At 51.4% G+C, this 12686-nt stretch overlaps 2 protein-coding genes across 2 annotated transcripts in view; both read left to right on the top strand.

Moving 5' to 3' along the window:
* Positions 1-94, top strand: part of LOC104852308 (flocculation protein FLO11-like) — a 1287-nt gene extending 1193 nt beyond the window's left edge. The window contains exon 2 of the mRNA XM_033765259.1: positions 14-94. Coding sequence (XP_033621150.1) covers positions 14-94 — 81 coding nt within the window. The remainder of the gene's footprint in view (positions 1-13) is intronic.
* Muc17 (mucin 17, cell surface associated) lies at positions 20-11490 on the top strand. Its single transcript, XM_010618917.2, has 11 exons — positions 20-345; positions 3654-3842; positions 3993-4120; positions 4623-4681; positions 6847-7001; positions 7481-7552; positions 7665-7824; positions 8443-8604; positions 8783-8880; positions 9361-9440; positions 11143-11490. The coding sequence occupies exons 1-11, from the start codon at positions 168-170 to the stop codon at positions 11182-11184; spliced, it is 1323 nt and encodes a 440-aa protein (XP_010617219.1). The 5' UTR covers positions 20-167; the 3' UTR covers positions 11185-11490.
* The last annotated feature ends 1196 nt before the right edge of the window (positions 11491-12686 follow it).

Raw genomic sequence — 12686 nt, forward strand, 5'->3', positions numbered from 1 at the left:
CTCCTGGTGCCAGCTCGGCCACCATCTCTCAGCCTGTGGACAGCACCAGTCTTTTGGCCCCTATCACACATACCAGCCCAGTGCCTACCTCTAGTCCAGGCTCCTTCGTGTCTCTGCCCACAATCAGTGAGCCAGGCCCTACATCCGCCATTCTCCCTGCCAGCACGATGCCTTTGCTCTCCTCCTCTGTGACTCCACCTATTGTGAGCAGAAGCACCATTGTTCATCCCACCCTTTCTGCCCACATTTCTACTGTGCGCCCCATGTCTTCTTCTCCTCCCCTCACCACGGTTATGCTGGCAACCACCTCAACGCCCACAGCTATGGCTTCTACTACTACTGCAAGTAAGAGATTATAAATCTTTTTTGAAAAAAGTTTGTGCTTTCAATATCCAAACCTATCTCTTCTGTTCTTTTTCATATCTCATTAAATCCATGCTCCATGTTTTTTCCTTTTTTTTTTTCTTTAAGTGGGACTGAACTCAGTGCCTTTCTCCTAAGTCACATTTCTTTTCCTTTTGTTGTTTAAAATTTCACACAAGATCTTCTCACTTTTTTCCCGAAATGCCCAGGGTGGCCCTAAACTTATCCTTTCCTTTTTGATTGTCTCAGGATTCTTGGATTATGGATGTGATTCCTTTTTTAAGTTTTCACTACTTAAAACCTCTGTAGTCCTTTTGTTGTACTGGTTACATTTCTAGTCTCTTCGTTCTGTTTTGTTTTCACTGTAATATTTTTCATGAAGCTTCTTACCTCTGTTACCTGGGTTTAGTTAATCCTCCATCATCTGTCTCATGTCCCATTCATCCCGTTTTGTATTTGCAAGTTCGGTACTGTAGCTTTTTAAAGTCCTGACTTTTTATTTGCATATTCACATTTTTAGTGGTTTTTGCCATTCCTTTATTTCATACTAAAGTGTGAAGGCTTATATGTATGGTTATTTTCAGGCACAGGAGATTACTGTTGCTTTTCCGTTTTTTAATTTTGTTTTGTTTTTTTAAGTCAGGGCCTTCACACTGAGTTACCTTCAAGTCCTTCTTTACTTTTTATTTGATGCAGGATCTCACTAAATCACTTGGTTACTTAGCTTGCATACAACCTTGTGGTCATCCTGCCTCAGCCACCCACAGTGCTAGGATTGCAGGTGTGCCCCACCATGCCCAGTCTGCTTTTGAAAATTAGTTACAAGTATGTTTTTTGTTTTTTTGTTTGGTACCAGGGATCTAATTTGGGTCCTTGTGCTTGCATGGTGGTAGAACCATTGAGCTAAATCCCTGGCCCTGGTTACAAGTGTTTTTTAAGTGCTCTATCACCATTCACTTTTGTTTGTTTTCATTTTATCCTTTGAGTCCTCACTATCAAAGCAAATAGCATTTTCTTCTCTCGGTTCTGAACCCCAACTCCTTACCTCTGAGGGTTTCTCTGTTCTCACTTCTCCCGCATTTTCTCTACTACTACAGCTTTTCCTTGATTGTGTTCTGGTTAGAGTGAACGCTGGTTTTACTTATGTTCTCTGATTTCTCCCCATTATGGAGCTCTGTGGTTATCGGACAAGAGGTCTGAGCATCTTCAGGAGGTCTGGGCCTTGTGTTCCTGGGAATCCCTAGTCTTAGTCTGTTTTGTGTTGCCATGATAGACTGGTTAAGGCTAATGGATGCAGAAAAGAGGTTACATGGCTCATGATTCTGGTGTTTAGAAGGTCCAAATACCATAGTGCTCGTATTAGTTACCTTACTATTTGGGGCAGAAAATACCAGATACCTTCCATTTAAAGGAAGAGAAGTTTATTTGGCTTACGGTTCCCATGGTTTCAGTCCATGGTTAGCAGGCTCCAAGGCAGAAACAACATGGTGGAAGAGCCTGGTGGAGGAGATCTGTTCACTTCAGGGGCGTCAGGAAGCAGTGAGAGAAGGGAGGAACCAGGGACAAAAATACAGTCTTCCATGCTTGGCGTGGTGGCTCACTCCTGTAATCCCAGCACTCGGGAGGCTGAGTCAGGAGGATCGCTGTGAGTTCGAGACCAGCCTGGGCTACATAGTGAGTTCCAGGTCAGTCTCAACTACATAGTGAGACCCTGTCTCAAAAAAACAGCAACAGCAACAACAAAAAATACAGTCTTCCAGGTCAAGACCCAGTGACCAATCCCAGTGAGGCTCTGCCTCCTACCAGTATATTCAGTAATGAAATCATGAATGATTAATCCACGAATGCGTACAGCATCCCATGATCCAGTCACCTTCCCAAATCCCCACCTCTGAATCCATGAGGCTTTGGGGGGACGTTGATTTAAACCACAACAATGCTGGAATATGGCAAGGACCCTTTGGCTGCATTACAACATGGAGGAAGAGTAGGGAAGAGGCATGTGTGCCAGCTAGGAAGGAAAGGGTGTGGAGGGGCTGGGGTCATTGTTTCATAAGAATAGGATCAGAAGACCCGAGAAGGAATGAGTCCACTCCTGAGAGGCCCTACCCATTCTATGAAGCCAGCATTACTCATTCATGAAAGTGGAGTTCCCATGACCTAATGACCTTTTGGGGCTCCACTTCCTGAAGGTTCTACCACCTCAACACCATCACACTGGGGCCAGCCTTCCAATATGAACCTCTGGAGGACAAACCATATTCAAACTGTAGCAGGTCTCTCACAAACATGCCAGATGGCCATGCCACTGCTGGGCCCTCAGTTGGCATTGGTCACCTCTCTGAAGGCAGGTGGTCACCTGTCCCCCAGAGGTTGTCCTTCCCTTTAGGCTGTTGGGCAGCACATCCCAGCAGCTGCTTTTGTAGCTTCTCATTAGCTATGCTTGGGCACTTAGATTGGGCCTCGACATCCTCAGTAATGCCAGAGGGAGAGAGTCAGGGAGAAAGGGGTAGGGCATGAGCTGATTTAGGATTTATGGGTTTCCCATGTGCCCAGGACCCTTGGCTTATGTCGTCCTCCATGCTTCCTAAATGTCTTGGACCAAAGACCTCTAAATAGTGGCTTCATGACAGGATTGTCATAGCTGTGTCCCCTGCTTGCTAAGACCAGAAGGCAGAGGTGTAGCACGCCTTTACAAAGTGTACTCCTACCTGTGTACCTCCCCAGACAAAACACATCTGGATTCTGGTCTACATGGGCACAGAAAATCCAAAGAGAATAGACCTTTGCGTTTTCCTGGCATGGATATTCAGCATAGATAATTGAGTCTTCCATAACCGTGTGCTGTCTGTTGAAACTCTCTCCAAACCTCCCACACCGGGAGATAAAACAGGAAGCCTAACCAGTCCTCAGAGCAACAAGGTCCAGGGAAGGCTCTTGTGAAGGGGGTGTGGAGGGACAGTGCCCATGTCCACCCTCAGCCTGGGTGCAGTCTCAGCGGGTCGTTTCCTCTGGCTCTCGTCTCCTCTCCCTCAGCCCTGCTGCGTTTACCTCACACAACACCACAGTCCTGTTCACTCACAGTCTTGGGCTATCGCGTGTATCAAGTGCTAGAGTCCAGGACTGGGTCAAGTCTGCCTGGACCCGGGACCTGGCCAGGCCTCTCTCTGCCTCGATCGTCCTGCCTGGGAAGTGGGGTGACCCTCACCTTCCTGGGCACCCAGGGTGTGATGAGAGTGTTTGGGAGCAGATTTCAGGCTGTGACGCGCTGTGCAATCCATGTGTTCCAGGGAGCTGCCTCAATGGAGGGCTGTGGACGGGCGAGGCCTGCGTCTGCCCCAGTGGCTTCACGGGAGATCGGTGCCAGTTTGAGAGCAATGTCTGCAGCAACGGAGGCTCCTGGAATGGGCTCGAGTGCCAATGTTCCCCCTTCTTCTTTGGGCCAAAATGTGAAGAAGTGATCGATGGCACTAAGCTGGGTAAGTGAAGCCCCAGCCCCTGCACGGGACAGGACAGAAAGCCCAGGTCTCTGCTTCCATGCAGGGTGGGGCTGCTGGGGGTGCAGATTTCCTTGGTAGGGAGCTCAGGAGCTGTTAGGTCAGTGAGTGCTGCTATGCTCTGTCCCTCAGATCTACCACAGAAGGCCTCTGCTTCTGTGAAACTGACCGTGACAGTGACCAGCCAGCAGTACAGAGATAAGCTGGAGGACCAGTCTTCGGAAGAATTCAAGAATTTCAATACCATTTTTACAGAACAGGTAAACCTGGAAGAGCAGGTCCCCGAGGCCACTGAGTTCCCCCCAGGGAGGAGCCTGGAGGTGTCAAGAAAGAAGCCTGGCATGGTGGTGCATGCCTATAAACCCTGGACTTTGAGGCAAATTTGTCCCAAATTTGTGTCTCAAATATGAATTGAAAAATGGGGCAGTGTCTGGGAATGTGGCTCAGTGAGAAGGCTCTGGGTTCAGTCCCCAGGACCATATCCTGACACACACACAAGGCACCTGAGAGCTGTTCTCTTGTTAGATGTGTGTGAATGTCTCCCCTCCCCCATGTCCTCGGGGTTTACCAGGGATGCCGAGTGGGATCCTGGTGGAGGTGGCACCAGGGTGGGGCTGTGCTCTGGGAAGGGACTGTGCCACTGGAAGCTGAGGGTGAGGACTGGGTGCTGCTGGAGGAAAAGGTGGCTTTCTGTCCCCAGAAAGGCCTAGCAGGCCCCAAGGCGGGATCTTCGGGATGACACGGTGGCCCCTTGCCTTTCAGATGAAACTGATATACGCTGGAATCCCTGAGTATGAAGGGGTCAACATCATGAGCCTGAGGTGAGTGTCTGGGGCCGACAGGAGGAGGTGTTTGGAGTGCAAGCAAAAGTCATAACGGTAGAGGCCATTAGAACGATGCCACCTGCTCAGCCTCCCAGAGCGCTGAGATCACAGGTGTGTGCTGCCTCCAGATTTCCTCTCTGTACAAGGATGCCAGTTGGATAGGGTTGGTGTCCACCTGACAGCCTCACTTTAAAGGCCTCATTTCCCAGGACACTCACATAATGAGGTTTGGGCATCAGCATATGGACTGAGAGCAGGGATACACCATTGGGCCACTGACACGCCTCAGCTGTGGCTCCCCAGACATTGCCCATTGAGGGAGGCTGGCAGGACTGTTCCCGTTGTGCAGATGGAGAAATCGAGGCACAGGGCAATGCAAGGCCTGGCCTGAGGGCTCAGTTATGGAATGGTAGAGCCAAGGTTCAAGCAGGAACCCTGTTCTGCTGGGGACAGAGGACAATCTAGAAAACCTGGCTGCTGCGGCATGGAAGAGGGACACCCCATCAGCCCCCAAAGGCCAAGGCAGATGGTGTGGCAGGAAGAAGTCTTCCACACCATCCCTGTCCTGCATTCACTCCCACCGGCTGCCTGGGCTTCTCCCCCCCCCCCCCAACCGGCTTCATGAGATCCTTTGAGTGGTGCAGGCCAACAAGTCTGGCATGGTCCCCCCTCTGCCCCTCGATAATGAGGAAAAGATCCCTTCTCCAGACTCACAATTAATAATTTTTGGGGCCGGGGATTGAGGTCCGTGGTTCCGGTTTGATCCCCGGTGCCCAAAAAAACCCACACACAAAAAATTTTTTTTTGAAAGGAATTGATAGCTGACAGAAAACAGAAGAAAAGGCACAAAAAACCAGTGAGCCAACCTGACTATCTCCCCACAAACTAGGCCTTTGAGGGAGGAGGGGCCCTTCCGGCCCCTCCCAGGCTTCTCCACCTGCAGGAGGCCAGGCAGCTTGCAGCTCTGTCTGAAAACAGCCACTTCCTTTCTGACCCAGACTCTTCCACTCCAGGCCTGGCCTCCCCAGACCCACCCCCGCCACAGGCCTCCCTTTTGTTTCCTGGGAGGAGGGGGAGGTGCTCAAGGGCTGGTCCTGGTCCTTCCCTGTCTGTCCTTCTGTCTCAGGAAAGGCAAGGAATGGGCTCTCCGGGGACAGAGCTGGTGGCTTTACTGACGTTCCCAGTCTCACAGGCTGCGAGGCGGTGTTCCTGCCTGCTGTGCCCTCTAGCCTGTGAACCAGCTCCTCTCTGATCCCAACATGAACCCCTGGCTGTGGGGCTCAGGGTAGCCTGCATGGGTGTCTACCCCACACCCTCAGGCTCCACACCTTGGCTGTGTAGGGTGGTGCACACCTGTAATTCCAGCACTCTGGGAGGCCGAGGCAGGAGGATCACAAGTTTGAGCCTGGACAATTCAGCGACTTAGCAAGACCTTATTTCTAAATAAAACATAAAAGGGAGCTAAGGAGGTAGCTCAGTGTGAAGGCCCGGGGTTCAATCCCCAGGACTGCTTTAAAAGAAAAAAAAAAAAAGGAAAGGGAAGTGGATTTTTGCCCAGTGATGGCTCCAGGAGGGTCTAGGAGTGGGAACAGAGGAGAGAATCAGCCACCCACACAACCTGGGGAAGAGCTCGGGAATCCTGGGCTCCAGCTTCTCATCTGACAGATGAGGCTGAGGCCCATGAGGCTCACACTTTCTTCAGGGCCAGGGCCAGGACATCATCCGCAGGTGCCAGCCCACTGCTTCTCTGGATAGGACAGCTGTATGTCCACTGTATGTCCACTCAGGCCTCTGTGTCTCTGGGTCCACATCTGTGGTGTCAATGAAGTGCAGACTGAAAACGTTTTTGGGGAAAAAGTGTGTCTGTGCTGAACATATACAGACTTGCTCTTGTTGTTAGTCCCTGCAATATGGTATGACAGCTACTCACACAGCAACTGCATTGTATTTGGTATTGCAAGGAATGCAGAGATGATTTATAGTATGTGAGTGAAAGCCAGGGACTTAAGGGGCTGAGGCAGGAGGATTCCGAGAGCCCAGGAGTTTGAAGCCAGCTTGGGCAACATAGTGTGGCTTCATTTAGATAGATGATCGATCGATCGATTGATAGATAGATAGATAGAGCCCTCCCATGATCCCAACCATGCTGTTGCTCCCCGTAGGCCTGGCAGTGTGGTGGTGGAACACGAGGTCATCCTGAAGGCCAATTACTCTCTGGAGTACAAACAGGTGCTGGAGAAAGCCTCACAGCAGGTGAAGGAGAAAATCCTGAATGCGACAAAAAAGCAAATAAGCAGCAGTAATGGTACCTGCTCAGGTAAACCCATGCTCCCTGGGCGGGCGCCAGAGACGGTTTCATCTTGGTCACCCTGGGGCACAGAGGATGGAAAGTCAGGGCAGGTGGCAGGACCTGCAAGAGAAATGGGTGCAGGCCCGGGCTCTGCTGGAAAAGGACTAAGGTACTCAGGACGCAGTGAATCTTCTAACCTTGGTGGATGAGGGGCCGGGGATTTAGCTCAGTGGTTCTTCCACCTGCCTTGTAAGCACAAGGACCTGAGTTCAGTCCCTGGTACCAACAAACAAACAAACAAACAAACAAAAAACAAACTTGGTGGATGGGGATCGTGACAGGAGGTGCAGGGAGCTGCAGGACACCTGGAGGGTGGCAGTTCTGCAGAGCCGGACGGAGGCCGGCTTCCTGTCTCCCCAGACCCTCGCCCCACTGCCCACACAGCTTAGCCCCTGCAGTCGCCAGGTTTGTCCTGTTGTCATAGGAGCTTCCTGTCTCCTTCACAGCCTACTTACTGTGCTTCAACTCAACTGCCACTGTGATACAGAACGTCTCCATTGTCCAGTACGATCCTGAAAGTAGGTGCTGCACACGGCGAGGTTCGGGAAGGGCTAGGGAGCGGGGACGCCCTGGAAGAGCCCGGTGGAGCTCCCAGCCCCTGACCAAGGCTGCTCCTCCTCACCCTCACAGGGGAATGCCGGGAAATGGCTGGTGCCTATGCTGCCCACTTCACGGTGCAGTACAAGGACCAGCAGCCATACTGCATCACGCCCTGCATGCCTGGCTTCAACACCTCCCTGGACTGCCACTATGGCAAGTGCCAGCTGCAGCTCAGAGGCCCCCGGTGCAAGTGAGTGTCCCAGCCTGGCCCACACGCAGCCCCCACCCCGGACTCAGGCAGATGCTGCCTGCAGGCCAAGGTCACGGGCTCCTGAGAATCCTGAATGTATCCAGCCACAAGGGAATCACAGTGGGGTTGCAGGGACCTGCACGCCCAGCCGCAGGTGGCTCCAGAGCTGCACACACTGGTGTCCTCCTGTGCGCGTGAGGCTAAGGGCAGTGGCACTGATGGAGCAGAAGGAAGACTCCAGCTTCAGGGAGCTCCCAGGCTCCAGGGAAGGGAGGGCCTCATCCCCAGGTGGGAACCCCATTCCTCGAAGCAACACAGCAGAGGCGGCCACAGGACTGCATTTGCAGCGGGGAACTTGCCAGGTCTGGCCTCAGAGGGGAGACAAGAAAGGCTTTGTCTGCTGAAAGTAAATTAGACGCTGTGGCCAGCCGCCCAGCACGAGGGCTGGAAGCAGGAGTTACACAGGCAGCGGCCTGTTCTGAGATCGTTTCTTGCAGGAGGGGCTCCCATCCTGGTCCAGGGAAGAAAGGAGCGGGGCTTAGGCATCTGTGGGGCCGGGACCGGGGTCCAAGGCAGGTACTGACCATACTCTCCCTGCTTCCTCCTCGCCCTTCTCAGCTGCCTGATCACAGACACTCACTGGTACCAGGGGGAGACCTGCGAGCGAGGCATCCAGAAGAGCCTGGTGTATGGGCTCTCGGGTGCAGGGGCCGCAGTGGTGCTAGTGGTTCTGGTCGTCCTCCTGGTCTTTGCTCTGCACGCCAAGAGAGTGGCAGCAAGGTGAACCATGCGCTCCTCCCTCTCCCCGCCAGGTCCTCCTCCTCCTCCCGCTCTGTGTCTTCAGTCTCTCCATCCTGGGCTGGGTGGTGGGAAGCTGACAGCAGGGACATCGCTTGTCCCACCCTCCTTGTCCCTGCTCCCTGGTCATAACAGGGGTCTCTTGTTTTTCTGTAAATAGAGAAAAGTACAGAGTGTCTCAGTTGTACAAGTGGTACGAAGAGGGCGGCGCACCTGCCCCTGGGACCTTCGAGAACACTGGCTTTGCCATCTGTGACGGTACGGGCAGCCCACCCTGCACTGAGAGTGGCTCCAAGTATGGGAAGTCACAGAAGAGGCATGTGGGGGATGGCAGGGCTTAATGGTGGGAAGAGAAGTGCTGTCCCTGTCTTTAAAACACTACCAGCTAGGCATGATAGTGCGTGCCTGTAATCCCAGCGCTCTGGGAGGCTGAAGCAGGAAGGTCACAAGCATGAGCCCCACCTGGGTAACTTAGAGACTCAGCGACACTCTGTCTCAACAATAAATAAATAAATAAATAAATAAATAAATAAATAAATAAAACCAGGCAGTGGATGTAGCTCACCTCCTGCCATGCACCTTGCTTCTTAACAGACCCATCGTGGTCTGTGGCACAGGGCTGGGGGCCCCTGGTTTAGGTAGTCTGCCATATTTTCAGTTTCACTGAGTGGACCTTGAGGGAGAGCTGATGCTCGTCTTCCCAACCATCTGTCTCAGCCGGGCTTCTTCCTCCTCTAGAACAAGAGCATTATGTGCAGCTGGACTCCATCTACCATAACTTCCAGCCTTCCCTGAACAACGTGGACTCCAAAACCAAGGTCAGAAGAATGGCTTCCCTTTCCCTCGGCTTGCATCTCCCTTCCTACCCTGAAGGACCTTCAGGAAAGCAAAACCATGATGATGATGATCCTTTGGTCCCTGGATCCCCTGCCAGGAAATTAGCATCACTCGGAGGGAGGCTGAGCAAGGTGGAATCTGGTCTGTAGACTCCTAGGGGTCCAGGCCCTGTAGTCTCTTTCTGCACCTTAAATACATCCTTGATGGTCAACTGATGGATTTATTTTAATTTTTAATTACACATCTAAGTAAAAATAATAGTACAGCAAATATTTATGCACCCTGTCCAGATAGTGGTGTTTACAACACATATTTTCTTTTCACACCTGTCTGTTCACATCTGTGAATATTGTGACCGTCACTCCCTGACCCTCTGCATATGTTCCCAAGTGCCACCACTGCATACAGTGAAATAATTCCACAACATCATCAATATCCAGTTTTTAGAACGGACCTAAGAAATGCCCCAGCCGTGTGGCTGGAGTCCAGGCCCTTCACCTTGAGCTACAGCCCCAGCCCTTTATTATTTTGAGACAGGGTCTCACTAATTCACTGAGTTGCCCGGGCTGGACCCCAGTGATTCTCCTGCCTCAGCCTCAGAGTGCTGAGGTCACAGGTGTGCACAACACACCCGGCCCAAAGAAACTTTTGTAACTTTTGTTCATATGTGGAGACAACAAATTTCATTCACTGACTCTTCACGTCTTTTTTGGTTTTTCTATATGGAACCAACTCTGGCTTTTAAAAACATACCATATTTTTGGCTGGGCGTGCTGCTCCACGACTGTGATCTCAGCACTGGGGAGACTGAGGCAGTGTCACCACAAGTTCAAGGCCAGCCTCAACTGCAGAGCGAGACCCTGTCTCCAAAAACAAAACAAATAAAAATATATGGCATATTTAAAAGAGTCTAGAATGGCTGGACATGGTAGTGCATGCCTGTAATCCCCACAATCGGGAGGCTGAGGCAGGAGGGTTGCTGTGAGTTTGAGACCAGCCTGGGCTACGTAGTGAGTTCCAGGTCAGTCTGAACCACATAGTGAGACCCTCTCTCAAAACACAAGACAAAACAAAATAAAAGTCTAAAATGGAACCGAGGAGTGTCCAGTACTCCCAGTTTGATTATTTCTTTGTGAAGTCATTTAACATGTCCTTAGTTCTCTATAATACACACAAATCAGAGGTCAGGTCTAGAGGCTTGATCAGATTCAGTTTAAACATTTTTGCCATGCTGTAGGTAATGCTATTGCATCCCCTCAAGAGATACATAACATCACGTGATGACTAAGGCCTAGACTGCTCTCTGGTAAAGGGTGACCAACCTGGATGACCACACTAATATTTCCACTGGGTGGAATTTGAGGACAGAAGAACTACCAAGTGTTCTTGGCTCCAGACTGTACTTTCTAGACAGAGCCTCGGGACGAAAGTGCGACCTCAGGCCTGGGGATTTAGCTCAGTGGTTCTGCCATCTGCCTCACAAGTGCAAGGTCCTGAGTACAAAAAAGGTCCCAGTACAGAAAAGAAAAAAAAAATGTGAGACATTGGGCCAGGATGCCAAAGCCACTCCAGGTTCTAGAGCAAGTTCTGAGCAGGGCACTTCTCGAGGCCCAAGCTTCTTAACCTCGAAAGCCCAGATTCCTCATGGGCCCAGCCCTCAATCGGTCCTGTTTCTCTTTCCAGATCAAAATCCAGAAGCCCCAGGTGATAATGACATCAATGTGAGGCAAAGGTGCTTTTACAGGGAGGTGGAGAGTGAGAAAAACCTCAATCTGACCGCGCTTGGTGGAGCGTTCCCCATTGCGAGCATTCCGCAGGAATTTCTTGAGAAACAGCTCTGTACTGACCAAGGAAGAAGCCGCCGGAGGCTCTAGTGGGGTTGCTATGATGTCAGGCCTAGCCCTCCCACGACCTCGTTCAGCACCAAGGACAGCGTCCGACGCCCGGAGCCGCGGGAAAGTTTAACCCGGGGAAGGGAATACACTGTGTTCCGCGAAATGCTTTTCTCAGGACTGTGCTTGCTGTACTCATAAATACCATCTATTTAAAAACATACTTCATTTCTCTTTGAATTTCCAAGATTATGAGTATGTTAAACTTCTTATATTTATAGGTTCTTGTTTGTCATTAATAAATACAGTAATATATATTTATAATAATTAAAAACAAAAGCAGCTTTGTTATACTATGCACTGCTCTCGGACCTTTCTCCAGTCGCCACGCTGTCCAGGACCGGTTGGGTGTCTCACCGCGGTGCTGTCACCTCCTCCCTCGAGCCGTGGGCCCTGCAGCGCTTGTGCCTGGAGACGCTGTGGGGAGTCTGTCTGCAGAGCGGCTCCATCCCTGCCCTCTCAGTGGCTCCTGATGCGCACCCCACTCCCAGGGTCGTGAGGCAGGACTTCGCCCTGCTCGCTCACACCAGGCAGGACGCACTGCCCCACGAAGCACCGCGCTCTCCAAATTCCCCTAGAACTGGATTCATGTTTCTTTCCACAGCACAAAAGAGACAGAGTCTTGGGTTTTAATTCTGACTTTCTCAGTTCCCCAGCTTCAATTGGGGTGAAATCATGTGACCCTTTGGATACTGCCAGGCCTTCTGCCAGATAAGGACTAGATCCGTTCTAAAGTCCCCTTCATCGCTGTTCTTTTTTAGTATATGTGCTGCTGAAGCAAGCACATCGCTCTTACCAATATTTTGGAGATGGCTTCTTAGGATCTGGGCCAGGCCGCTCAAGAGGCGTTTCCTACTGCGTGGACCCCCTGCCTTCCAGAAGCTCTAAGACAGAGCCCGGGCTTTGCTTCCCTCTCGTGGTCATAATGCGCAACTGCAGGCACCGGCAGCTTTCCGGCCATTCCCTCCCGGCCTCCCAGGAGAAATGTTTCACCAACACTTAGTTCATCCCTACGTTTATCCTCAACATCTTCAGTTCCTAAAATTGGGCTGAATTCGGATGCTTTCACTTCGAGACTTCAAGTCTGCTCCGGGCTTGGGGCACCCGTGGTCATGGGAGGGGAGATTCTACAGAGCGTCTGCAGACCAGTCTGCAGCTGCCCATCTGGAAACCCCTAACCGCTTCCGGCTCTCTCCTGCCATCTGCTGGCTGGAGATGCAGGATGCAGGGGCTGCTCAGGTCCAACTCTTGTAAGCCCCTTACAGTCCGGCTGAGTGTGGGGAAGCAACTTCCTTCTGGAGTTCTGTTTGTCTCCGCTGCAAAAACCGAGGGAGC

The sequence above is a fragment of the Fukomys damarensis genome, unplaced genomic scaffold (genome assembly GCF_012274545.1).
Source record: "Fukomys damarensis isolate Sample0158 unplaced genomic scaffold, DMR_v1.0_HiC HiC_scaffold_17, whole genome shotgun sequence".
Classification (NCBI taxonomy): domain Eukaryota; kingdom Metazoa; phylum Chordata; class Mammalia; order Rodentia; family Bathyergidae; genus Fukomys; species Fukomys damarensis.

Coding starts and splice junctions, on each gene's coding strand:
- Muc17 (XM_010618917.2), top strand. CDS start 168: ATGCCTTTGCTCTCCTCCTCTGTGACTCCACCTATTGTGAGCAGAAGC. Junction 4,121..4,622: donor ATACCATTTTTACAGAACAG/GTAAACCTGGAA, acceptor CTTGCCTTTCAG/ATGAAACTGATATACGCTGG. Junction 9,441..11,142: donor ACGTGGACTCCAAAACCAAG/GTCAGAAGAATG, acceptor TTCTCTTTCCAG/ATCAAAATCCAGAAGCCCCA.